This window comes from Prunus persica, chromosome G1, assembly GCF_000346465.2.
Source record: "Prunus persica cultivar Lovell chromosome G1, Prunus_persica_NCBIv2, whole genome shotgun sequence".
Classification (NCBI taxonomy): Eukaryota; Viridiplantae; Streptophyta; class Magnoliopsida; order Rosales; family Rosaceae; genus Prunus; species Prunus persica.
In genome coordinates, this window is record NC_034009.1 from 27924414 (window position 1) to 27951815 (window position 27402).

The 27402-nt window shown below is 38.3% G+C and overlaps 4 protein-coding genes and 1 long non-coding RNA gene across 6 annotated transcripts; 3 read left to right on the top strand and 2 right to left on the bottom strand.

The window, feature by feature from the left end:
- On the top strand, positions 90-3406 carry LOC18789906 (cullin-3A). Its single transcript, XM_007225152.2, has 2 exons — positions 90-656; positions 1161-3406. Exons 1-2 carry the CDS (start codon positions 496-498, stop codon positions 3196-3198), a joined length of 2199 nt encoding a protein of 732 aa, XP_007225214.1. The 5' UTR covers positions 90-495; the 3' UTR covers positions 3199-3406.
- On the bottom strand, positions 3655-5582 carry LOC18791615 (haloacid dehalogenase-like hydrolase domain-containing protein 3). Its single transcript, XM_007223700.2, has 8 exons — positions 5204-5582; positions 5030-5112; positions 4857-4940; positions 4686-4761; positions 4527-4599; positions 4309-4382; positions 4079-4172; positions 3655-3917 (listed from the first exon to the last, which is right to left on the bottom strand). Exons 1-8 carry the CDS (start codon positions 5451-5453, stop codon positions 3851-3853), a joined length of 801 nt encoding a protein of 266 aa, XP_007223762.2. The 5' UTR covers positions 5454-5582; the 3' UTR covers positions 3655-3850.
- Positions 5724-11674, bottom strand: LOC18790180. Of its 2 annotated transcripts, none has more exons than XM_020554978.1 (9): positions 10786-11674; positions 9284-9506; positions 9084-9188; positions 8531-8886; positions 7633-7844; positions 7290-7546; positions 7009-7187; positions 6299-6407; positions 5724-6180 (listed from the first exon to the last, which is right to left on the bottom strand). In XM_020554978.1, exons 1-8 carry the CDS (start codon positions 10801-10803, stop codon positions 6327-6329), a joined length of 1431 nt encoding a protein of 476 aa, XP_020410567.1. In that variant the 5' UTR covers positions 10804-11674; the 3' UTR covers positions 5724-6180; positions 6299-6326. The 2 variants fall into 2 exon arrangements, with proteins under 2 accessions (XP_020410567.1, XP_007224020.1); XM_007223958.2 differs by lacking the exon at positions 10786-11674 and adding an exon at positions 9600-9892.
- LOC109946818 lies at positions 16056-17332 on the top strand. Its single transcript, XR_002269898.1, has 3 exons — positions 16056-16138; positions 16243-16405; positions 16524-17332. It is a non-coding gene; the product is annotated as an uncharacterized LOC109946818 (long non-coding RNA).
- On the top strand, positions 19997-21470 carry LOC109947088. The gene is made up of 2 exons (XM_020556528.1): positions 19997-21239; positions 21322-21470. The coding sequence occupies exons 1-2, from the start codon at positions 19997-19999 to the stop codon at positions 21468-21470; spliced, it is 1392 nt and encodes a 463-aa protein (XP_020412117.1).

Consider the following 27402-nt stretch of genomic DNA (forward strand, 5'->3'; position numbering starts at 1 on the left):
GCTTAGGCCCAAAGAGCAAGGCCCAAGCGTGACGCGCCGAAATTTTTTGACCGCGAAACGTACAAAAGACCAACCAACGGGACGAAACGTTTCGCGATTTCAACGAGAAATGAAGTGACTGAATGAAAGAAGGAAAAGAAAAGCCCAAAACCAAAATGGCATCCAAAACCCCCCGCACAAGCCAAAGCCATACCTTTGCTTGTCCTCTTTCTTACCCTTCATTTCTGGTATAATATTTTATAATTATATATTTTTTTAATCACAATTTGGCTTCGGCTTAAAACCTTCTCTCCCCCAATCAATTTCGTTTCAATTATTTTCAACAACTGTCACGCGGTAAATCAATCTCTTTATCACCGGTCTCCCTCCCTCCGCCTCCATCAAACCAAACGCCAAGCTCATCACCCGTTTCGGCGTAGCGATTCGGAGTCTTTTCCGGTATATCGGAATCGGAAAATTAAAGAATTAGAAAAAGGAAAGAGAGAAAAAGAACCGATGAGTAACCAGAAGAAGAGGAATTTCCAGATAGAGGCGTTCAAGCACAGAGTGGTGGTGGATCCGAAATACGCAGACAAGACCTGGAAGGTATTGGAGCATGCAATCCACGAGATTTACAATCACAATGCTAGTGGCCTCAGCTTCGAAGAGCTTTATAGGTTCGTTCCCTCCCTCCCTCGCTTTTTTTCTTCTTCTTTCTGTTCTCTAATTTCTCTGTATTTCACGTTTTTGTTTCTTCTTCTTCGTTTATGAATATTTTTAATTTGACTTGCTTCTGTTGCGTGCTTATGTAGACTGCTTAGAATAGTAAGAGGCTTGATGCGATGGTTTGCCTTTTGTTTTAAATTCATCGTTTCTATGGCTCGCAGAGTCTTTACAAAAAATATATATGGAAATATCAGATGATGATGTGATATAGTTCTTAGAATTAGGAAATGGTGAAGGAAGAAGTAAATTATTTTCCAAGTATTTTAGATGTCAAATTTGTTCGAATGCAAACAAATTTGGCTACACATGAACCAATATGCCTGTAGAATGAGTTATAATTGGGAGGAATATGTTCATGTGAGTGAACCATTACACTAGCTAAATTACGTTTAGGATTTTGTGAGAATGGCTTCTCACATTACTAATGCTCTAGTGTTGTTGTTTTATGGATTTAGAAATGCCTACAATATGGTGCTTCACAAATTTGGGGAGAAGCTTTACTCGGGGCTGGTTACGACTATGACTTCTCATCTCAAAGAAATATCAAAATCTATTGAAGCTGCTCAGGGAGGAATGTTTCTTGAAGAAATGAATAGGAAGTGGACCGACCACAACAAGGCGTTGCAAATGATTCGAGACATACTGATGTACATGGACAGGACTTACATTCCAAGCACCCAGAAAACCCCTGTTCACGAGCTTGGATTGAACCTTTGGAGAGACAATATTATCCGCTCTAGCAAGATTCAGACGAGGCTTTTAAACACACTTCTTGAACTAGTACTTAGAGAACGGACTGGTGAGGTTATCGACCGGGGGTTGATGAGGAATATTATTAAGATGCTAATGGATTTAGGTCCTTCAGTTTACCAGGAAGACTTTGAGAATCCTTTTCTTGAGGTTTCAGCTGAATTTTACAGGGGTGAGTCTCAAAAGTTTATTGAGTGCTGTGATTGTGGGGATTATCTGAAGAAGGCTGAGAGGCGCCTGAACGAGGAACTGGATAGGGTGACACATTACTTGGATGCCAGGAGTGAAGCCAAAATAACTAATGTGGTGGAGAAGGAGATGATTGCAAACCACATGCTGAGACTAGTCCACATGGACAATTCAGGTCTGGTGAACATGCTTCTTGATGATAAGTACGAAGACCTTGGAAGAATGTACAACTTGTTCCGTCGGGTTTCCAACGGTCTATCAACAATACGAGAAGTGATGACTTCTCACCTCAGGGAAACTGGTAAACAGTTGGTTACTGATCCAGAAAGGTTGAAGGATCCAGTGGAATTTGTTCAGAGGCTCTTGGATGAGAAGGATAAGTATGACAGCATCATTAGACTGTCTTTCAGCAATGACAAGACATTCCTAAATGCTTTGAATTCCTCTTTTGAATTCTTCATTAATCTGAACAACCGTTCACCTGAGTTCATTTCACTGTTTGTTGATGACAAACTCCGCAAAGGTTTGAAGGGGGTCAGTGAGGAGGATGTAGAAATTATTCTTGACAAGGTGATGATGTTGTTCCGTTACTTGCAGGAGAAAGATGTGTTTGAGAAATATTATAAACAGCATTTGGCAAAGCGGCTTTTGTCTGGTAAAACTGTCTCAGATGATGCAGAGAGGAGTTTGATAGTTAAGCTCAAGACAGAATGCGGGTACCAATTTACTTCAAAATTAGAGGGCATGTTTACAGATATGAAAACGTCCCAGGATACAATACAAGGGTTTTATGCAAGCCATCCTGAGCTAGGGGATGGCCCTACATTGACCGTCCAGGTTCTGACAACAGGGTCCTGGCCCACTCAACCCAGTGTGACATGCAACCTTCCATCAGAAATGTCAGCACTCTGTGAGAAGTTCCGTTCGTATTACCTTGGAACGCATACAGGTCGAAGATTGTCCTGGCAGACTAACATGGGTACAGCAGATATAAAGGCTAGCTTTGGGAAGGGCCAGAAGCATGAGTTGAATGTCTCCACTTACCAAATGTGTGTCCTAATGCTATTTAATAATCCTGAGCGACTTAGCTATAAGGAGATTGAGCAGGCCACAGAGATTCCTGCTGTAGATTTGAAGAGGTGTCTGCAATCCATGGCATGCGTGAAGGGAAAGAATGTTCTTCGGAAAGAGCCTATGAGTAAGGACATTGGTGAGGACGATGCCTTTTTCGTTAATGACAAGTTCACGAGTAAGTTATATAAGGTGAAGATAGGAACTGTGGTTGCACAGAAGGAATCAGAACCTGAAAAACAAGAGACTCGTCAGAGAGTGGAGGAGGACAGGAAGCCCCAGATTGAAGCTGCCATAGTGAGGATCATGAAATCACGGAGGGCTCTGGATCATAACAATATAATTTCTGAGGTCACGAAGCAGTTGCAATCACGATTCCTGGCCAATCCAACAGAGATTAAGAAACGCATAGAGTCCCTTATCGAGCGGGACTTTTTGGAACGAGATAGTATAGACAGAAAATTGTACCGGTATCTTGCCTAAAGATTGTTCTGCTTGTCTTAGCATTGACAACTGAAATTGTACCTCAGACTAGGTGATGTAATATTGGTCTGATCTCTGCAAGCTCCATTGGTTATCAATGAATATCGATTTATTTCCACTTTTACTGTTCACCGTTTGAGTGGATCGGATGACATTTTTTTTCTCTTTAAGTTGAAAGAATACATGTATATATGATGAAATTTTGCTTCCTTTTGTGCGCTAATTGTTGCTAAAGCACTGTTTGAGGCCATGTTTCTTTTCCCCTTTTTATCTTTTGGTACATGATTGAGCTCGTCGGCCCATTGTGCTGTATATGGTACGCCTTTATGTAATAATAGTTACATTAATTATCAGATCAAATTACCCAAGAATTTCTCCCAGTAGAGATAGAGCTCATGCTGATTCAGTCATGACTCATTTCAAAGGAATTGCGATGGCTTTAATTAATATATGAAATTATGAATTGAATATAAAACAAAATCTTATAAATTGACTTGAACGATTTTTTTTGGTGATATTGTATGTTATCTTACAATACAAGGTAAACTTTTGCAAGCAATCAAGGTTATTGTACCACTAAATTCTTGCAATATAGATTCAGGATGTTAGGTCCCCAGGAGTGTGGTATACGGTATACCTACTTCTATGGAAGCTATGACTCTGAGATGAGAATGCGATTTCGAATGTCGGCAAATGTCTTTACATCCAGGCCCCATAACCTGCTCATTCAAATCAAGAGTAAGTACCAAAAATCTTCTGTGACTTTCATGAAAAGTCCTAATCTACTACTTAATATGAATGTTCCGTATCATGGTCAACGAGAAAATCTGAGATCACCAGACAAGGACAAATTTGTATTTATACTGCAAAGAACTCTTACCAGCAATCAATTCCAACGGCATTGGCCCCAACTTTATCTGCGATTTTATCATCGCCAACATGCACAGCTTTTTCAGCATCCACATGAACTTGATCTGCAACGATCGAAGAACTTGTGAGAGCAGCTTCAATGTGTACTTTTAACATTAAGCAAGAAAATGTTGTCTCAACACTATAATAAATCTCAATCTCTACGACAGCATTGTTATAAACCCATCATATGTAACGTACCTAAAGCAGATTTAAATATGTTTGCATCTGGTTTTTCATACCCAACCTCTGAAGATATGATAACAGCATCAAACCTGCAACGAGAATCAAGAGCAATGCTTCGTTTCTTAATACATTCCCAAAAAAAAAAAAAAAAAAAAAAAACCAACACCCGTGTGACATGAATATGACAATTTAGCAACAAACAGAAGAACAAGGAATGATGTCCGGTTGCTCACAGATGTAAAACATTAAGGTCTTCGAGTAGCTTCCTTAAGCGGGAGTCAAAATTGGATACAACAGCCAGCTTAACTGCATGTCACTGCTGGCATTGTTAAAATAGTAGGAACTAGCAAGCAAGATAAAAAAGCAGAATATTTGGGTGAAAAAAATTGGACCTCCAGCATCCTTGAGAAGGGCCATTGTTTCATAAGCTCCCTCTGGAAGACGCCATGAGTCACCTTTGGCATAGTACTGATAAAACCAACCAAACCCATTAACAATATTGAGACCAATTGCAACAATTCTCTTCAAAGCTTCAAACTTGGGAATATAATCATTGAAATTACCTCATAGACTTGCTCGAAATAATCGAGATCAGCACAACCAGTGGCTTCAGAAACAACAAGTTTCCAAAATGGTCTCCCATCTCCCTACCATTATTGATTTTGGCATTATCAATACCCAGAATAATTAGCATTGATATATTGAGCTAATTGCAGAAATACAATCAATTTAAGACCTGGTAACGAAGATTTTGAGGCCAAGGAGCAGAAAAGGCTCTTTTGAAACCTTGCTTGATTTCAGGTGGAGTTGCAGTCACTCCTGTGGAAAAGCAAAAATGGGTTGTTTGTATTTGGATTAAAAAAAATTCAAGGTTTAATGGGAAATTGAGGACTTGAATTCGGAGACGAACCGTATTGGGTTCCAATTGAAGCGTAAACCTCTTCGACTGGCTTTGCCAACTGCAGCAGAGTGCCTCCAGCGTCTAACAACAATGCGCCATAGGCCTTGCGATTGAGAGCAGATCCTCTTCCTCCTCCTCTAACAGAGTGTATGGGCATGGGAGAGCAACGAATGGAGTTCCTAGGAAGCTTCAGATGGAGTGGTTTGAGGGTTTTCCATAGAGCGCTGCCATGAGAGCATCTCATCAAGCAACCCTCCATTTCTTTCCTTCATAAAGTGAAAAGTTTCAGCCCAATTCCATGGCTGGAAATGATTATTTCCTTCTGTTTTTTTTTTTTTTTTCCTCTTTCGTGTGCAGAAAGACTGAAACCGCGGAGTTGAGCAGCGGTTTCCCTAAGATCACTTTGTTTTGTTCATTTCAAGCATTGGAAGATACGACGTCGTGTTGGAATTTCATGAGCTAACACGATCTTACAATTTTGGATCACAATTTGGCAAACGAAGTACGAAACGACTATCATCCCTTCATGTGTTGGGCTTGGGATGAGCTAAAAGAATTTCTACATAAAAAATGTATAGGCTATACAAACGAATATTACATTTGACCAAAAAAAAATACAAACGAATATTACAACCTGTTAGTTTCTAAACTACCCTTCTTTCAAGAAAATTAGAAAGTCGGGTTTGGAACTGAAAATAACAAGAAGGAAAATAAATCCCTTCCCAACGAATGTCCTCAACAACATTGCTTGGTCTGCCCTTCCCTGTTTGAAACAGCAGTTGAGACTTGTGGCTGTTCGATCTTTGGATCTTTTTGTAATGCCAAATTAAATTCCTCTCTGTGTGCTACATGGTCAGGTGCAACAACAACAAAACCTACCAGCCATTCAGGCTCAGCATCAGCTACAAGCCTACAACGAGTTAAACCGTTCAATCTCGCTAAACGAGCAGCTGACATTAGCTCGGTTTTCACTTCAGTCTCCATCCCTGCATAAACAACATAAGGCCCTTCATAAACTTTGATGAATTTAGTAAATAGAACCAAAGGCTTTTTACGAAACTAATGTCCAGTCGGAAAGTGCACTGAACATCAAATTAACCTTACCAGAATAACTGCAAATAATAATTACTGATCAAATAACAGGTGGAGGTCCTGGAGGAGATGGCTCTTCCCTATGCCGGAATAGCTTTACTAGTGCTCTGCGCTCACAGTCCTGAAAATATTTAACAAAGAGAAATAGTTCAATTAATAATTTGTCTAACTAGATAACAGTCAATTATATGTTCTACATTATGCAGCCAGGACACGGTTCAACTCAACAAACTCAAAATACATGATTAGAATGCCCAACAAATGCATGCAAATTGCTAAAAAAGAATGAATTTATAAAATAATCTAGTTGTTCCTTGTGCAAGAAAAATATGCTGAGTAGCATTCGCTGCTACCCATCTTTTAATTTTCACCTGCAAAGTTCTAAGACCACATACTACTACACAGGCTATATCATAGATTGAGAAGTACCATGATTGACATATAATTATCTTTTGTATCTCTTTAAGCTGTTTCACAAGCACAAAGCTTTTTACAAAGGAATTATCGCAAAAAAATACAACAGTTCTGCAAAGATATCTTAGTAAAGGTGATTCCTAAAGAAGCAGTAACACTATTCTCCCATAAATTTCAAAGAAGCACTACATGCTAAGAGTAATATTTACACACATACAGCTTGAATTGCTTTTTCCATAAGTTTCTAAGAATAATATCATGTAACCACTAACAGAAATATGTCATAATTTTTTAAGAATTTCCAATACCTTGAACATACTTAGGTAGAATGGTCTATCTGGGTTCATTCTCCTCAATTTTAAGTACGTATATGCAAAGCTTAGTTGATCACGGGAGGTAAACCTGTCAACTTCATTAAACCAAAGGCATGAAAATAAATTTGCAATTGGTGTATGTGCCCGGACTATAAATGAACCTTCAGGAACATCTGCAAGGTAAATGGCACATGAAATCAGCATAGAGTATTACTGATTCCAGACAAAGGAAAATACAATCTTTATGAATTAAAAGAAAGGGTAATAACACGCACAACTGGGAAGAGGGGTATTTGGGTCTGAAGGGTCAAACTTGGTGAGGCCATCAGACTGGTAAAATGCAAACTGTTCATCAATGGCTGTGTGATTGAACTTATCAAGACGCTTATTTTGGAGTACCTCCTCCGAGACACAATGTCGCTCATAATGGTTGGAAATGGCGTATTCTGATTTTGTTCGCCACAAAAAGTATTCAATAATCAGCATTGGATCAGTATTAAGTCGCATCTTGCTGTCAAGCCAAATTGAATACCTGATACATGGTGAAAACCCAATCAGAATTGAACGGACCCAAATCGCCCCAGAAACTGTATGGCTAGAACATGGTGTAAGAATTACCATGAATGGGGGAAAAGGCGATGTGATAAAAATTTTGGCACCTTTCCAGTTCTGCGCATATCCTCATATGGTAAATTCTTCACTATGACTATCCTCCACAAGCCAATTCGTCCTGTAACATCAGGAACATGTCCCTCGGATGATAATTTTCCCAATGTTTGCTCATCCACAAACATTACAAAACAAACGTTTTTCTTGGAATATTCACTTATCTGTATTAAAGGAGGATACATTATCATCACTTAAAAGAAAGAAAGCTCGCAAAAATATTCTAATGTTTGTATAAATATTCACACTTCAGTATTCCTCAGGACGTATAGTTTTCCAGATTGCAAAAAATTGTTATGTTTCTTATCAATCTACAATCAACATAATGATTGAGAACAAAAGTAGGTCATGGGAAAAATAAGACATCATCTACACAACCTTCAACATCCCAGCAGGTATCTCGGCCATTAATCAAATCATACTTTAAACTCATCCGCAGTCATACCATAGAAAGCACCAAAGCTCTCCATGAAATAACAACTTCACTTAATTGCTTTTTTATCTCCATACTTGAGAAGCCCTCTAATGCCTCGTCACACTGCCTTTATATAAAATTAAACTAATGAAAAGAGCTGTCTGAAAGAAACTTTACATCTTCTGACTTGGTTCATCATCTTCAACTCTACACCTATTAATTTTCTTGTCCGACACAAAGGGGTCTAATTACTAACTCAAAAATTTATCAGCCAAACAAAATATCAGGATGAAGGCAAGTTCTTTTAGCATCATCCCATTTCATACAGAACCAACAGAAAGAGGAAAATAAACTATTTAACCAAAAACATTTGATTATATGCTTTATATGAATAAGAGACGACAAATAAGTTCAATAAGGACTTAGCTCATTAACCTTTTTGCTTGTAGGCCTCCTAAGAAAATCAGAGCTTCCAAAAATGCATGAAGATACTGCAATCTTACACTCGTTCATGTATGCCTTGTCCTTTGCATCTATATCAAATCCAGTGCTTGAGAATCCAGGTGGTCCTTTGATAAATCCACAATGTAGAGTTTGATTTTTCGCAAAGAAAGATTGCTCTCTTTCCTCAAGTGTCTGATGTCCTCCAAATCTAGGTTCATATATATTACTATGGGAAGGTATTCCCTCTTGGTCAATGAACTGTAGTGAAAACTGTGTGAAGTTCATGACTTCCTTTGGTTCAACAAGATACTCAATTGATTCCAGAAACCCAACCTCGCAAGGCAAATCTGAAAAGTCATTATATGGGAGGAAGCAAAAGGGATGAGGCCATACGGATAAACTGGTTTGCAAATTTTGTATCTTTGTACAATCCAACGAACAAGAAAGACAGAGACATCATATCTTCATATGCATAAGCACTAAATCAATAATAAACTCAAAGGTTGTGATATGAAACATTGAAAATATAACACTTCACACTTACACTGCTTACGATGCTTGCTTCTGGGTGGTCTTCCAACAACATGAGATGGCAAAATTTCTTGCCGTGCTGAAATACGGATACTAGTACCACTACCTTCTAATTTAGCTGCAATGAGTAATAAACTACATCTGTAAATATCCCATTATAATACCAAGATGATTAAATAAAAAAATAAACGAAAGTTCAAGTTTTGAACATACCAGGAAAATGCATATTGAGGCCGAAGAGTAGCAAGTAAATCAAAAAGATGGTTGCAAAGAGAAACATCCAGAGCCAGAATTTGTGTCTGACAAATCGACCCAACCTCCTTCCTTTACGAACAAGGCGAGTGCCATGCTCACTTGGACCAAAAGATTTCAACAACGCCCCTATTATACCTCTAGTCCTCATCTCCGGTAACCACAATTCTATCTCTACCGTCGCCTGTAGAGGCCCATCATCATAATCTTACACGCATTTTCTCAAACAGGAAACTAACAACATAAGAGAACTGTTTCCATGGCGTGGCGGGTTTACCTGATCGAAGATCTAACGGTAAGGGAGTGGTGAAGTGGGAAAACGATGGGAAGATGAAGATCTATCATCGTTGATAGAGCTCCGAGTTTCCATGGGAGTTCAATAATGAGCGTAACATTTTGCATTATGATTTCTAATTAATATCTCAGGTTTCATTTCTAAATCCGATTTTCAAGCTCTCTCTGTCTCAGTGAGTTGGTATCAAAGTCTAGTTTCTAGTTTTATTGGGCTCTGGGTTAGCCTGCTTCTTTTCACTGTCTGAGTCTGAGGCTACTTTGCTTGAGCTTCTCTTGGGCTTTATTGGGCTTTTCTTTTCACTGTCGGGTCAACAACCAAATACCCATTATTCAAACGGATACCCAGATTGCTTAAAACTAAAAACTCTCTCTCAAACTCGAACGCATCCAATGCTTCCTCCACCTCCTCCACAACCAACCCTATCGCGAATATTATATAGTTGTTGTGCATCTATCATATAATATTCTTTGTTGCAAACATAAACTGATGGGTTGGTGGTAATTCAGGGCTAAGCCTAAGGTTGTGATTTTTTGGTAGGCTTAATTACACCAATTTCCTTTAAAATTTTGGTCAAATCTCACTTTCTCCTTCAATCTCATGTAATATGGGTGTTTTTGTAATTTCGTACGCATGACATATTATTCACCAATTGTCAATCTCATGTAGTATGGGTGTTTTTGTAATTTCGTATGCATGACACATTATTTACCAATTGAGTGGGTGACGTGGCAAGTAGAGCCCAACTTCACATAAATGAAAATATAATTAAATATTTAAATAATTAATAAATAAAATAAAACTGAAAAAATTACGTTAAAAAAAAAAAAACTAAAATTACAATCCTCCACCACTAGCCCTCCCTCGATTCTCCCCTCTCCCCACAACGTCCATATCCCGCGCCTCCCCCCCTCCCTCCCTCCCCTTCCCGCTGCCAACCCCTATCCAAAGAACCTAAATATAAATTAGCCACAATAACAAGAACAACAAATTTGTAACTCCATTTCGTCCAAACAAAATAAAACAAATTTGTAACTCCATAGGCAATTTCTAACTATTGTAGCTTTAATGCAACAATATAGCTAGACGGCCTTCCCTTATACAATTACAAGATGAAATTTTTACAAGCTAGACAAAAAGAAAAGCAAAAAACGCAAAGTAATTTGATTACCTCCAACAAGAGCAGCATATCCAAGGGTTAGTTTCTAAGACATTGACATCCCTTTCTTCTCTCTTCTTTTTCGGTCCCTCCTCTCCCTCGCCTTTATCGTCACTATTATCACCTCCACCGCTTCCGCCACCTCCGCCTCTACTGCCAGAATCATATCTACCTCCTCCGCTGTCGGTGACTGGTTAGATCTCGATATCCTTTATCCCCGAGTCAACAGTGAATATGGTGGAAGATTTGGTGTCAGAGACAACCCCAATACGTGCCTCAACAAAAGAGCGTTATCAGAGGAAGCCCCAAATCCCCGATAGCTGAGATTGCTGTGTTGCAGGCGTCGACCTTGAGAAATGGAGCCACTTCATTAGTGGCTCAAAGGTTAAGACTTAGAGTAAAGGAAAAAAGTGGGTATGGTGAAAATTTGGCTTCAATTATGTGCAAATAGTGGAAAGCAGAACTGGATATGAGATGGATTTTCGTCAAAATTGATGAAGTTGATTTCTTTTTTGGTTTTTTACGGGTCACCGGCTACTCTTGCAGCGGGATGGGGAAAGAGGGAGGGGAGGCGCCGGATATGGATGTGGGGAGATGGGAGAATCAAGGGCGGGCTGGTGGTGAAGGATTGTAATTTTAGTTTTTTTTTTTTTTTTTTAAATGTAATTTTTCTCTTTAAATTTTAATTATATTTTTATTTTATCTGCATAGAGGTGGGCTTCACTTGCCAAGTTACCCACTCAATTGGTGGATAATGAGTTATATGTATAAATTACAAAAACATCCATGCCACGTCATCAAAGTTAATAGACTTTTGGATGAAGTTGACTAAAAGGGATAAAGTGAGTCACCAAACTTCGATCAATGGATGAAAGTAAGTCATTTTGAGTTTCGGAGGGTAAAATGAGATTTGATCAAGTTTCAAGGGGCATTAGTGTAATTAAGCCTTTTTGGTAAGTTTAATTTTCAAATCTTGTTCTTCGCATCAAACTTTGATAACTGTAGCTTCATAAATTGCAACCTCATAGAAGATGAGAAGTGTACACTAGAAACCGCTACGAATTTCATATTGATGCGCTACAATTGCAAGTTCTTGATATCAATGAATCAATTTTTGCAAAGTTTAATATTGGCAATTTCAATTTTCTCTAAAAAGTAATGCTACAAAGCGGCTTCTACGAAGGAAAGGGACAGCTAGCCGAAGCTAGAGAACTTTACATTCTTTCTTGAGAAGTATTTTCTACAATTAGCATAGCGACATCATCTGCTAGTTCACTGCTTCTCAGAGATGGTGCTTCTGGGGTAAGATTTAGTTTTGAATTCTTAACCCAAAAGCACCATCTTTGAGACGCATCGAACTAACAAATAATTTCGCTCTACTAATCGTGGAAAAGACTTCTTGGGAAAGAACTTAAAGTTCTCCAACTTCTACTAGATGTCCCATTCCTTCATAAAAACTACTTTGCAGACTTACGTCTTGAAGAGAATTGAAATTGTCGATATTTAACTTCGCAAAAATTGACTTGCCGATATCAAGCACTTGTGGTTGCAGCTCATCAATTTGAAATTCGTAGAGATTTTCTGCATAAATGTACACTTCCCATCCGCTATAAAGCTGCAGTTTAAACTTTAGCCTCTCAAGGCTCTAAGACCTTATTAGGAAATTATGCCCTATCTCGGGAAGTTTCATAATTTTTCATTCTATTTGAAGATCTTGGAGCACTCGACGCCACCAGTAGAAATGTTAAACATGCCTTGTTTACGTTCCAAGTGCAATAAAAGTGCAAAAATTAAAGCCGACTAAGGAGAATTCCCAATACGTTTAAATTTATAAATTATAAAAACAAAAACATAAATAAAGGAAACTTCATAATGCAAGAACGAGACAGAAACAATGTATATCAAGAATATAGACCACATGTAAACAACGTCTGATAACCAAGAACATATCTCATAGTACATATTATAAAACTAAATATTTAGCCAAATAAATAACCTTATAAATCCCATCACTTGAAATTCCCTCACTTCATAATCCCATTATTTTGAAATATCATCATTTCAAAGTCCCCGCATTGTATTTCAATGATCCGAACCTTCCAGTTTTTAGATATTCCCTCATATATTATCTATGCAAAAAATCACTTGAACTCAAAATTATTTGACCACTCAATTAAATGGGTTAATCATGTCAGTTAGTCATCCATTGCAATAAATAAAAAAATCAACATATCATGAGTTTCTTCACTCCACTAATTTGGAGTTAACGAAATGCAAGTGGGTCACGGTGTGTTTTGCAAAATGTTTTTTAAACTTTAAATCATTTATATGCAATTCAAAATTTTTTTTTTGGTCGTAATATGCAATTCTATAATTAAAAGCTACTTTATCGTCAAAAGTTCGCCTGGTTTATATTTAAACAAACATAAATAATAATAATAATAAACAAACAAAAATGTTTTTCAACTGAGGAAACCTTTTCGCCAAATTATTTTGTATTCTACAAATAAAGAAAGTAATGAAAATCGTACAACAACCAATAAAGAGCATAATTAGCAAGGTTTTATTTTAACTCACTGGTTGCTTGAAAGATTTGATGTTAGCAAGCAGCAGATGAAAACCACATGAGTTTTCACGGATATTTGGATCAATGTCACATATTAATGATGATATATAGAATCATGATATATATTATGTTTTTCTTTTGTTTGCACCCAACTTTATTACTTTATTTTCTTTTTCCAATTTTAAAAGCATTTACAACTATGCTCCATAAACACACCAAAACTATTTTAGGAACTCTTTATAAAATTTGAACTCCAATCATACTCTCTAGTTTAGGGAGTTATAAATATTATAATTATTTTTAATTCAATATAATTGGTTAATCTCTATAAATATATAAATATATATTCAAAAATAGTTAAAATTAATTAAAAGTTTAAAATATGCATAAAACAAAGTAGTATTAAATTATAGGTAGCCACTAAGAGTCCTTTCTATCTCCTTAGATTTAGGAGCTTCTAGATGTCTCTCTATTTTATGAGGTGGATATGGGGCATGGTTGAAGTTGTATTTTTCCAATTCCTAGTCTAAGGAGATGGTTTAGGGAGCCTATTGTAACTGCTCTAACTCATTGTAAAAAGTGTAACTCCAAATATAAGACAAATTATGTATGCAAATATAAACAACAGATCCTATTCATATCCATTTAAATACTTGAGTACTTTTTTTTTATGCACTTGCTTTAAGATACAATTAATTAAACAATATTAAAAGAAAATAATCGCTAAAACAAAAATTTGAAGGGAGAAAAACCAAGATATATTGTGTTGTGCATGCTTAAAACATTTTCCGACATAAACAAGAAAGAATATATCTCTTAAGAGCATTTTCAGCAGTTAGTTATGTTAGATAAAAAGTGTAATAAAGAAATTAAAAATTCACCCAATATAATCTCACTCTTATTTACAAATAGAAGTTTTTATTTTTAATTGAATATGACCCACTCAAGATAAAAAATATCTCTTAATTATAATCTCTTTATAAAGAGAAAACCCTTTGATTCCAATATGAAAAAATGAAATAAATAATGGAATTTGATTTGATGTTACGGCTGCATCTAGGGAACCCCAGACTGCCTACATACCCCATTTTGGGGATCAAGCCTTTTGTAGTTCTCACATAATTTGATTGGACTTTCAAGGAATGAATGACCCCTTGAAAGAATTTGTGGTATGAGAAATATTTTATGAAATTTGGATGAATGTGGTTGGACCAGGGATTCAATTTGATTTTGTGGTTGGAAAAGTGTTTGGGGCGAATTTGGTTAAGGACACCAGGGATTCTATTTGGGCTTGCGGTCGTATCTGGATTGAATTTCCAAATTGCCTACGTATCCTTGGCGGAATCAGACCGGACGTAGTTCAGAAAATTTGGTTGGACTTTCAAAGAATAAATGACCCTTTGAAAGAATTTGTATATTTGAGAGATTTGAATTTGATCTCATTGAAATTTACAGGGTAGATGACCCATGAGAAAATTTGGAATGGTTTTGTACCATCTTTATTGTTAATGTCCAAAGAAAATTAAAAGGCATTTTAAATAGCCCATTAATTTACTCACATATGATTTTTATGGATTAATCCATGAACCACATAATTTATTTGGACCACCTATAAAATATTTTGGGCTTTTGAAAGTTAATGGGTAATTTGTTTTGTCAACCCATCAACTTGTTTTCGGACCTTAACATTTCTATTAGTGGGCCTATAATCAAAGAGTCCATGTCAGAAAGGCTTTGAGAGCTAGCTGCTAATTGAAACCAAAGCCGATATCTATTTGGAGTAATAGAGATCAATTCAAACTGAGCCACCTCCATCTTTATCTGGAGTAGTTCAAATTTAAACTTAAACTGGACCAATTTATATATCTCTTCAGCTACCCGTTAGCCATAATCAGTTCAGAGCTTTGAATCTAAGACGCCAAAACCAAAGAGACATCAAAACAAGGTTGGTCCTTTCCTTTGCTTCTTTCTGTCAGAGTTAGACGTTATCACCTATTAAATTATTAGTTGAAAGTCTTGGAATTTGAAAGGCATCGTCTGTTTTTCAAAAGAAAACAGAGCTTTTGAACCAAAGGAAGTACAGAACTTATTATTCTTTATTTGCTACTTTTCTTCTCTGTCTTTCTTGCTTTTCTTCTTCCTTGCCTTTGCTGGTCTCTCCTTGGCCTTTCAACTCTCCTTTTTTGTTCTGACACAATAACATAACCTCAACTCCTTTTTATTTTGGCGTAGGTCCTGTAAGCCATTTCTTGTTTCTTTTCCTTATATGCAACACGAATTGGGTTTCTTTGCCGAAAAAAAACATGCACAAGCCAAAGAGCTATTTGTGTATTTTGTTGAGTTTGGCAGTACCAAATTCATAGCTGAAGCTTCTCCCTTTTAATCCCAAAGTTCAGCCATGAATCCATGCTTGACCTCTTTTTTGCTTTTTGTTGTTTCCTCTGTACTTATGGCAGACTTCCATCAAAATGGGTTTTGTCTTTACCCATTATGTGTTTAGAGTCCTTCAAATGATAATAAATAAAAAACTCATCTTTGGTTTTGTGTTGACTTGACAGGAAGGCTTTCCTTGAGCAACGAGTTTCTTCATTTTTGGTCTAAAGACCAAACTTTGGTTTGAAGAAAAGTTGCTGGCACAAAACGTGCATCCATTTTAACTTTGACTTCTCCTTTTTCATATGGCAAGTCTCTCTTCTTCTCTTTTGAATTTTGTTACCTTTCTTCTTCTTTGTTTTGGGCTTATGTTGCTCTTGGGTTCTTCAATAGCCGCAACGCAGGAGGCTTCTTAGCCTGAAATTGGTGAGCCATTTTTCTTTTGCTTTTTAGCTTGTTGATGCTTTGCTGCATCCTTTTCTTTCCAATTTGATTGGGATTTCTAAGGCTTTGCATATTTCCTTTTGCAGACTCATATCATTTGAGAGGACCATCATACTGCCAATTGAGGTGCTGGCTTTGTTTTGTTTCAGTTGCTTCATGTTTTGCAAGCAACAAAGTGAGAACCTTTTGCAATTTGCTGCAGAGGAGTGTTGTCTTAGTGACCTTCGTGGGTGTGAATCATCAACTTCTGTAAGCTTTCTGGCAATCATTAATTTATGCATATCTTTTAATATCTTCTTTTATATTTCCTTCTATTTATGCCAATCTGTGAGGCTAAAACAGAGTTATTGATTTTCTCCATTTGCAGCACATTTTGCCACCCGTTCTTTCTCCAATTTGCAGATTTGAAATTTTGCTCTGCTGAAGGTGGGTTGGGCATATAACAAAGCGTCTGGACTATTGATGTTTTCTGTTTTTGGTACTCAAGAACACTCGCAAGGTCTTCTCTGAGTACCACAATATGCCTATGGACACTCACAAGGTGTTCACAGCACTTGTACAGTGGGGTTCTTGCAGAAGCCCATTTGTAATTCACAACAGAGAGGTCCTTGTGAGAGCTCTCTTTGTGTAAGTAGCACAGCTATTGCCAATTTGGGAGGATTTGTTTGCATTTTTCCACTGCTGAAGTCTCTGTTGATATGATACATTTCTTGATATCACACATGGAGGAAGTTCAGGCTTCTGTACAATGGCCTCACATACATATTTTTTTTACCTGCAAGTCAATTATACATAAAAGGATACTCAAATGAATTTGTTTATACCTTCTCAATGGTATTGTGACAGAGCTTCGTATCTCTTTTGCTTGCTTCTATTCTTTGGATTTATGCAGCAGTTCGATGTTTTCTTTTTTTTTTTCCCTTCCTATGGATTTCTGCAGCAGTTTGGTACTTTTTTTCTTCTTCTTCGTCCCCCCTTTTTTTGCATCCTTTGGTCCCTTTTTATAGACCAAGAGGAACTGACATAATGGAACTAGTTATCGCCTCACGTACTATATGGGTGGGAGTAACTTCCCATTTTCAGTCACTCCTCAACGTACATGTTCTGTTACTGCTTAATATTTTCTTGTAAAAATATTAATATTAATTCATTTGGGCCTAAACCAATTTAGCAACAAGTCCACAAAACCATTTTATCTATGGGCCCAACTTCTTTAAACTTGGGCCAAAATTTAATTTGCTGTCAATGAACTTTTTTATTTCAACAAGTTCCAGCCCAGGCAAAAGGTCCTCTAGGCTTCCAAAACTAGCTCCAACGATGAATTCCTGCCATGGCAACACATGGGGTCCATCAAGCCCGGACAAGGTCCAATGCAAGATCAGCTCGACCTCTTGCCTCGAGGGCGATGATGCTAGTGATTAACAAAATTGAAAAAAATTCAGATTTTTTTTTAAAAAAAACCTAGCAGTTTTATATTTATTAATCTCATACATATAAATAAAATTAATGGGGAATATGCTAATATAATCACTTTTCACAAGTGGTATTCTGAAATAATCAGGTTACAAATTGTGTTCTGATATAATCACTTTTAAACGTGAAATGACCAAACTGCCCTCCATATAAAAGCACATGTAGCAACCCGTTGCCACCCCTTTTCTGAAAGGGAACTTGTCTGAACTCAGCTCAACTCTCTCTCCTCTGTGTTGGAAGGTTGGCAAAAATTGGGGGAACTCCAGGTTGCGAGACATGTTCCCACTGAGCAATCCAGTTCGCAACCCATCCATCGTCATAACCCAGATGTCCTCAAATTTGGGACCCTAGTTTGGGCGCAGCGAAGCCGGAAGGCACGGCCTCCATTGTTGACCTCCAGATCGAGCTGACTGCTGCGATTCCACAGAGAAGGGAAAGTGGCGACTTCCGGTGTCGTTGTGAACGGATGTGAGTTGTGATATTGGTTTGGTAGTGTATGTATATTATGAAATCGTTCAGCCCCTTTTCACCACAGAGGGCATAAAAGCTTAAATTTTCAGTTTGCACTTGTTGTGATATGTTGAAATTCATAGTTTGTGATATTATCTGCAGTGGGAGCTGTCTGGTGAACTTAAATTTTGTTTAAAATTGACCGAATGCATGTATAATGTAGTGCAATGTGTTTGATAATGGTGAAAATAACAGCACACAGAAAAATCATATGTTAACTTTGTCTGGCCTAAAAATTTGTAAATACGGCTAGTGTTAGGCTCAATTTAGATGCTAATGTGGGGAATTTATTGGCATTCTGGGTTTGTTTTGGTAAGAAGTATAGTTTGTGTGTTTTGGTTTCGAATTTGGTAATTGAGCTTGTACTACATTATACGCTTTCTATCACAACCTGATCCTTTTGTTGAAGGCGTCTACATTTGTGCAAAAGACTTGGAGGGTTAGAGGGTTCATATTTCTGCCATTGTATGTGTATGTTAGTTTGTTAATAACTTGGAACCCACAGATATGTACAAAATCAGAAAAAAAACAAAAAGGAATAAAAGTTAATTGTTGAAGCAGCTACAATTTGAGTTTGAAGATTTAAGGATTTAGAAGATGATATGTGTAGTGGAATGATTGTTGTGCATGTTTTTATTCATCTATTTTGTATTTTTTAGTGTTATGAATCGGTGTAGTAATTATTTATGTTTTTTGCAGAAATGGATACAGTTGGAATTTTGGTATGCTACAATGGAAGTTGGGTTAAGAAGGATAACATTGAGAGTTATGAAGGTGGGGAGGCTAAAGGCATAATAGTGTCATGGAACGTAACGTTTTCCGAACTTGTTGAACGCATTTATAAGATCATGGATGCAGAGCCCACGAAATATAGTGTCACATTGAAGTATTCAGTTCCTGTATCCGCATCTGTCAGTAAGCAGATAAGGGTTGAAGACAATGATGATGTTCAATATTTTCTCAAGTACAACACAGATGTTATGGCCTCTAAAGTAACCCCTTTAGTAGCAAGCTTGAAAAATATCGAAGGTCATTGTATTGAAGGGTGCAATGGCATTGTAAGCGTTGAGAGTAGCAATGCTCCTGCTACCTTTGTTGTGGAACGAAGAAATGTGGCAATTGCGCACAATGAAACTGAAAATGGTGGGAATGGTTTTAATTGGAGTGATTGGGTTGAAGAAGTTCATTTTGAAAGCGGTGAAAACATAGTTGCTGATTTGTATCAACCTAGCAATGAAGAGGAACCGTACTCTGCACCAATTGTGCATCCTCATGAGGACAGCAGTGCGGAACCCTCCACTGTGCAGTGTAGACAGGTACAATCTGAACCTCCCCGGCAATCAAGTTCGAGTGAAATGCATACAATTCGGGTTGATTCGAAGCATGGTGAGAGTGTGGAATATATTGGTTATGGTGGAGGCCTTTCGTGCATAAATTGGGAAGCAAATTTGAAGGTTGGCCGAGTTTATCCAAATTAAATTGCCCTTTTAAAAACCATCAGTTTAGCAGCAATTAGAGGCCACTTTCGGTTCAGAACAGTCCAATCTGGGAAGCGTCGGTTTTGTGTTCGCTGTTGGCAGGTGCCTTGCCCTTGGAAACTTCGGGCATATAAGGTTGGATTACATGAGTTTAAGGTTGTTAAATACGATCCACTTCATGAATGTGATCTGAGGTTTGTAAGTAGTCACCATCCTCAAGCTACGGCCGAATTGGTGTCTGACTGTGTTAAATTGAGATTTCAGGATTCGCGCAGCATCTATACTGCAGCTGATATAAAGACAGATGTGAAAAAAAAAATTTGGTGTCAGCATAAGCTACTCTACAGCTTGGAGAAGCCGAGAGTTAGCTTTCAAAACAATGAGAGGGTCTGCAGAAGAGTCGTATTCCCTTCTCCCTTCCTATTGTTATGAGTTGGAGCGTACAAATTCGGAAACTTTGACATACATTCAGACTGATGCAGCCGACCACTTCTTATATTTTTTTATGTCAATTGGTGCATGCATACGAGGATTTAAGTCGTCAATGCAGCCCGTGATTGCTGTTGATGCTACCCATTTGAAGTGCAAGTATAAAGGTGTTTTGTTTGTTGCGACCACATTTGACGGAAATCGCAACATATATCCTGTTGCCTTTGGGATTGGAGATTTGGAGACCGATGCAGCATGGGAGTGGTTTTTGAGAAAATTACATTGTGCAATTGGTGATTGCTCGAATCTTGTTGTCATATTTGATCGCAATGTTAGCATACAACATGGGTTGCGTAGAGTTTTTCCTGGGGCAAGCCATGGTATTTGCTTTTATCACTTGAAGGGCAATATGAAAGCCTCATTTCACTTGAAGCAACGGGATCCGATATTGGGGTATTTTATAAGGGCAGCGAAGTCTTATCGTCTAGCGGAGTTCAATCGTCACTTCTCGATGATAAACAATGAGCGAGTGCGAACTTATCTACTACGTGCAGGCGTTCAGAAGTGGTCTCGGGCCCACTGTGATGGACGACGCTATAATGTGATGACAACAAATATTGTGGAGTCCATTAATTCAGTTCTTCGTTTTGCAAGGATGCTTCCGGTCCTACACTTGATCGATGAAATCACAAATTTACTTCTCACTTGGTTTAGTCAACGTCGAGATTTAGCAATGAAATGTCATTCTACATTGTGCCCTGATTTGGGTGAACAGAAGTTAAGGAAGAGGTTAGACGCTGTGTCAAGGATGAATGTGGTCAAAATCAATGATGTTGAGTATAATGTTCTGGATGGTGATTTGAACGGTCTGGTGCACTTGGCAAACCGTAGTTGTACGTGCAGGAAGTTTGACTTGGAGCAACTCCCGTGCAAGCATGCTATTGCGGTATGTCGGCACTTGAATTTGAACCCCTACTCCTTTGCCTCTTCTTATTATACACGAGCTACATGGGCAGCGGCATATGCTGAATCTATTTATCCTGTACCACCTAAAGGCACATGGGTTATTCCCGAATATTTGAACAATGTCAAAATCCTTCCTCCTGTTTGTAAGGTTATGCCGGGCCGTCGCAAAATGCAAAGAGTACCTTCCAAAGGAGAGGACTCCCGGCAAAAAAAATGCTCAAGGTGTGGTGTGAAGGGCCACTACCAAAATACATGCAAACAATCTGTCCCTCTCAAGAACTGAAGTGTCTAATTGCGCATATTGTACAGTTGTTCAGTTTGTACCTCAGTTGTCATCAACTGTGAAGTTCATGAATAGGTTCGGTGATGCTGCATACATGGAAGTCCGTCAATTAAACGGTCATGTGAAGCATATGGAACAAGGTAACAAGTTCCTTGCAATGAGAGCCTATTATTAGTAGCAATTTGTGAACATACAGTTCCACCTGTTTTATGGAAACCAGCTGTTATTTAACAGTGTTCCACTGGCCAATGTGTCTTACAGATTAGCATTTCTATTCGTTTGTGATGTACCTTTTATTTTCATTTAAATTGTATTCGATTTGCTGTTGTGAAATGTGATTGTAGTCACGTTCGCATCACTTGGTTTCCTTTCCTACACAACGTTATGTCCTGTCTTTATATGCACCGTATTGGTATTGTATTGTACCTTTGTTGCCATCGTATTGGTATTGTATTGTACCTTTGTTGCCATCGTATTGGTATTGTATTGTACATTTGTTGCACGGCTATTGGTAGTGTAATGAAAACGGTTTCTGTCCCAAATGAAAGGGCCTAGAAGGCTAACTAAAATGTAATTATTTGGGAAACTATCCATGCAGCTACACATGGTGAACACATCACTACTATCGTTATATGGACTTTTCAAATAGTTAATTATTCACTTCATGTCACACACACAGAGGAACAAACCCTTCCCATTGGTGTGTGATTAGTGCCTATGGACTCTGGTACCTATAACTTTTCCAATCCAACCTGTTTTGCAAAATAACAAAGTCAGTTATTAGTGTTCTATATTGTTGGTCACAGTGTCCGTGGTTTGTATCCAATTGCCTTAAGGTATCAATACATGTCCCATATTTCCATGGATATTCCGCGCGTCATAACCATCAATCTGTCCGAAACCCTCCATATACACGACCATTGCCAGAGTCACTGTTTATAATTACTCAGATGTAGAGGCTATAATATGAGGTGTATATCCATAAAGCAGCAATAAAACCGTACTATAAGCACAATATATGTGTCAATAATTATACAATACAAACACAATATACATCCTTAATGCTTGTAATATGAGGCCAATAAACGTTTAATAAGCACACCTCCACGTTACAGTACTTCATATTTATACAAACTAAGTAATTTCCCACTCAACGGTGAGAATAAGAGGAAAGCGTAAACAAGGCACCACATTCAAACAAAAGCCACCAAATACATACAAAATGATTCCACCCGTACTTACCCTGACCCAGCTACAGAAACCCTTCCACAAAATCACCATGTTTACAGGTCCATGAATAGATCCAATTCTTTGGTCTTCTTCCTCGCTGCATGCACAAGGCTATGATCAGCCATTCCCTGGCCACCCTTATTCAGCACCTGCCAGACACCATCAACATCTATTTCGCTCCAATTGTAGTCTGGTGACACGACGGAAGCATAATCCCGGAACATCTCGAACCCATTGTTAAAACATTCAACCAGTTCATGGTTAAATTCTTCAGATTCAATGAATTTTTGGACAGCATCTTTCTTTGTTTCTTCCAATTGTAACGTCAAGGAGGCTAACTTCGCGCTTCGACTTTGGGCTTTCATTGTTTGCTTAACTTCTCTAGCAAATGCTTTGTTCAGCTTGTTCGTCAAGTTGCCCATCACCTGGCCATGAATATCGCATTTGGTTTCCCACCAATCCGTTGCCGTACACAAATATTGGAGGTGATGCTTCACTTCAGCTATTTTCTTTAGCAGATCAATGTTGTCTGCCTCACTTCCGGATGACGTGGGATCGTTATTTGGAGTCCCAGGTGGAGATGGGAAAGGGACATGCCATGGCTGGTCTCCTGGGTAACTAACAACCTCGTTTGGAGGGATTACGTCTGACATCTTCAACTTCAAATGGGGATAATGCACACATGCACCCTGAAAAACAGTTAACGTTACAAAATCAATCTAGAGCTTCCTTTTCGTTACCAACAATAGGGTGAGCTTTAGTACAGCTTTCATGTCTGATATATATGGAATTGAATGAGTAGGTTAGACCCTCTTATATAGACGAAGTTGTCTGTTTTATATTGCTTTCAATGACTACATTACAAAATCAGTCTTCAGTCATTACTCCTCTCTGTCACTGACAGCATTGTAATATGCCCATTACAGTCGGACCAAATACGAAAATACACACCTGTCAACGTTGGAATAATCGGCCGTACCAATATACACACCTGAACAACAGTGACTACACAAATTACACACAATCTTCATCACAATTCTATACTATATTAATATTGAAGGTGCTGCCATATGAATAACTCCCTTAGTAGCAAGTTCCCCATTAACTCATTTTACCAACTGTACAGACTTGTTCATAAATTACAAAGTATCCCCTACAAATGACGACAATAGGCAAGTCCATCTAAAAACAAAATAATACCACCAAATCAGTCATATACAGTCCCATCTTCCGAAATTTAAAGGCGAATAAAACGTCTGGTGGGATGAATACACCTACAAATATTTGCACATGGTACAAAATAAGAGTTAGGAATTCACCGTTATATACAAAAATGGAACTCATATCAAGGAAAACATGCACCCTGAAAAAGGAAATTGGAAACACAAATACTTTCATGGTCCATTTTTGTAATTGGCCAATTCATGGTCAAATTACCGTACTCATATATTTGGGACAATTTGTAGTTTTGGTACAGGAGGGAAATTGGGGAAAGAGGACAAAAGGAATAAATTGCAAATTCAACAAGGGTCCCATACAACAACCACCAACCAATGGTAAAGAATAGTTATATACAGCTGTTATTATGCACAGCCCAAGTTAAATGTGTTGCCCAACAACTCCCGCCAATAACTCCTGCCTAAAATTGGACCCAACAACTGCCGCCAATAACTCCCGCCTCTTCAGCACAGTCATTTACTCCTGGTCATTAATACCTCCCACTATTTAATTGTAACCCAGCTGCATCCACCCAACATTTCCATCACACTTACTCCGTCAAACCCCCCTGCCTGCGCAGCTATTTCACCTACATCACAATGAATGGCAGTTTGGTCAAACTAATGGCCACACCAACCCACAGTAAATACCCAACACCCATGGACCCCAACCCCACACCAAACCCAACCCTTGCCATTACTGAAGGAGGGGACACTGAAACACCTGGCAAAGCAGCAACAGAAGACACTGAAGACTGGGTCCATGGACTGCAGCAATGTCGAGCCAATACCATGTTCTGAAAAAATCTCCATGCAGACATAGTTAGCAAAATTAAAGAGGGCCAAGCTAGGTGGGGTGTCATAAAAAAGCGCACAATTCGGGCGCGTTATCAAGCCCGGATGCATCTCCTACATATGAAGGCTGTCAGAGCTAGACTTGAAAATGCCCCTGCCAGTGCAGTTATTGCATTCAAAGAATCAGACGAAATGGCTCAGCTGAAGCAACAACAACTGGAATCCGGCTTCGAACTATTTAGGAAGTTTGCACAAATTGTAGATGCAGAAGGAAAGTGGGACATCACTGTGGGAGGGGTCATGAACTTAATGGGTCACGGTCGCCGCATTTGACGGGTATGCAACTCGAAATTCGGCCACAGCCAGAGGGTTTGCCTTGTAATATTACCATGGCTACTATTGGGGACAAACCTAGTACAGTGGAATTTTTGACGTGCCCTGTTTTTGTAATATATACGTATGAGGTGCCTTTTTTTTTTATTTCGTTTGTTTTCTGTTGGGGAAAGGGGGCCTCGTTGGTACATATGTATAATGTAAGCTGCAGGTGCCGTCTTTGTTAAGATTGTATTCTGTAAGTTTGAGGTCACCTCTTTGTAAATTTTGTCTTGTGTAAGTTTCACCTGGATTGTTATTTTATTTTGTATGCTGCCAGGTTGAGGTGGCCTTCGTATTATATGTACGTTTCAGGTGCCTTTCTTTTGTGTTGTATGCAGGAACTTTGATAACTGCAGTTGATGTAGTTTGGCTGCATTCATTTCATATTCGATATAACGTAATTACCTTCCACATAGTTCAGATTTGTAGACTTGTTCAATGACATTGCAAAACCAATACGCAAGACAGTATAAAAAATGTTATAATAGCTGTACCAATTTCAAATAATGCTGAGGTTACATTGGAATGCCAATATAACACCAATATCGGGCATTATAAAACCAATACAAATCAATAGCGATACAATAAAGTTACAATACGATACCAATATAGTGCCACTGTCCTACCAATACGTCATTCATCAACCAATATACAGACAACTAAGAATGGCATGTACTGTATATGCAAGTGTATACCATGCCGTATCTGTCATAAACTAAGGGTATGAATAACATTGAGCCCAATCTATACTTACTGTTGGCAATGGTAAATATTGGAAATTTTTTTTTTCCTTTTTAAAAACACCCCATTAACTCCAGGTATCATGTTTGTGCACTCACACCATGTTACTGAAACATTGTGCACATGCAAGTGTAACCCTTTGAATTTGGGATGACCCTCTTCAACACCCTAAATATCGCACAACGTGAACAACAATTCATATCCTCAAAAACAAGAAGATGAGTAAGAGGAGCCTCCGTACCGGTGAGGGTGAGTCAGTGACGTCTCGGTTGCCCGGTCAAGACGCGACTTCAAGATCTCGCTGGGAAATGGAAGCTGCGAGTTCAGTGTGTTCACGGCTGTGCTACTGTGGGAACGTTGTCAAAACGCATACATCGTGGACGGTTTCTTATCCTGGAAGGAGGTTTCAAGTATGTGCAAGGGTAAGTTTAATAAATGTGTAAGTTTTAGCTGACATTTGGGAATTGTCTGTATTCCAAATCTGATGGTGGCTGTCTTAGTTTGAAAACATTGCTTCCGTTTCTGCAGAGGAATGGATGTACATTTTGGGAATGGGCTGACCCAGAGATGTGTGACAGATCAAAGCACATCATTCCAGGCTTGCTTAGGAAAATAAACCGCTTGGAAGAAGAACAAAACGCTGGAAAAGGAAAGATGAAAAACCCATGGTTTTGGGTCTCTGTTTTCTTGGTTGGAATGGTCATTTATTTGTTGTTTTCCAAATGTAATAGGACTCCTGGTCATCTACAGTTGTCAGGTTAAAGTTGGTTAGGTTATGGATGTAATGGAACAGGTTTTATTTAATATAAATCAGTGATGGCAGAGATGGTCGTTTTCTATTGGTTTCATCTTGGTTTGAAAAGGCAAACACAAAAGGCATAGCCAATAACCCCAGGCTCAGGTATTTTGGTATCAACTCTTATGCAGCCTCAATTGTCAGACCAATTATTCCACGTAAACATGAGAAATAACTAAATATTTGACGGTGAGGGACCTCCCAAAACTACAACTCAATGACGTCAAACAATAGAATATTTGAGCTTGTAATTGGCCCAGCCGAGCGTTAATGATAATGTTTGTGCTAACGAACCCCGACATTTCCGTCCGGATCGGATTTCAAAAATGCATATACAAAACAAAGTATTCAACCTAACTAAACTAAACTAAACAGTCGACAATGCACTGTCGTCTCATGTTTACAGGTCCATGATATAGCCACCCAATATATACTTTCAACTGTCACGAAAATGAACACCCTAATATATTGCCAAATGAAAGTCGAATATTTCGCTATAGTGGCGATAAAATAATGGAAAAAGCTACAATGTGGGTGGCCCCAAAAAATTGCATTTAGCTGCAACTTGTGCCAAATTATGGATTTACAGGAATTTGTTAAGCACAGAATGTCAACAATTAGTTCTAACAAAGGAAAGTGAATACAGCCCTTCTACCATGGAAGACAAGTAGAGTTGAATTCCGTTACATAAATGAACACCCTGCAACCTACTATAAAATCACCCCACTGTATCGCGTGGTGAGCAAAATGTCAAAAATTGTGCCATGTTACGCAAAAACTGATACTAAGTTTCAAGATTCACAATACGACAAAACATCCTGCAACTTCTTTCACATACATGTACAGAATCTGAGATGTCAATATGGGTATGAAGCTGGAAGGACCACCTGCAGAAGGAGGACATATGTGCCACTTCAGCATTCATATAAAGGGAAAATGAGATGTCATAAGAC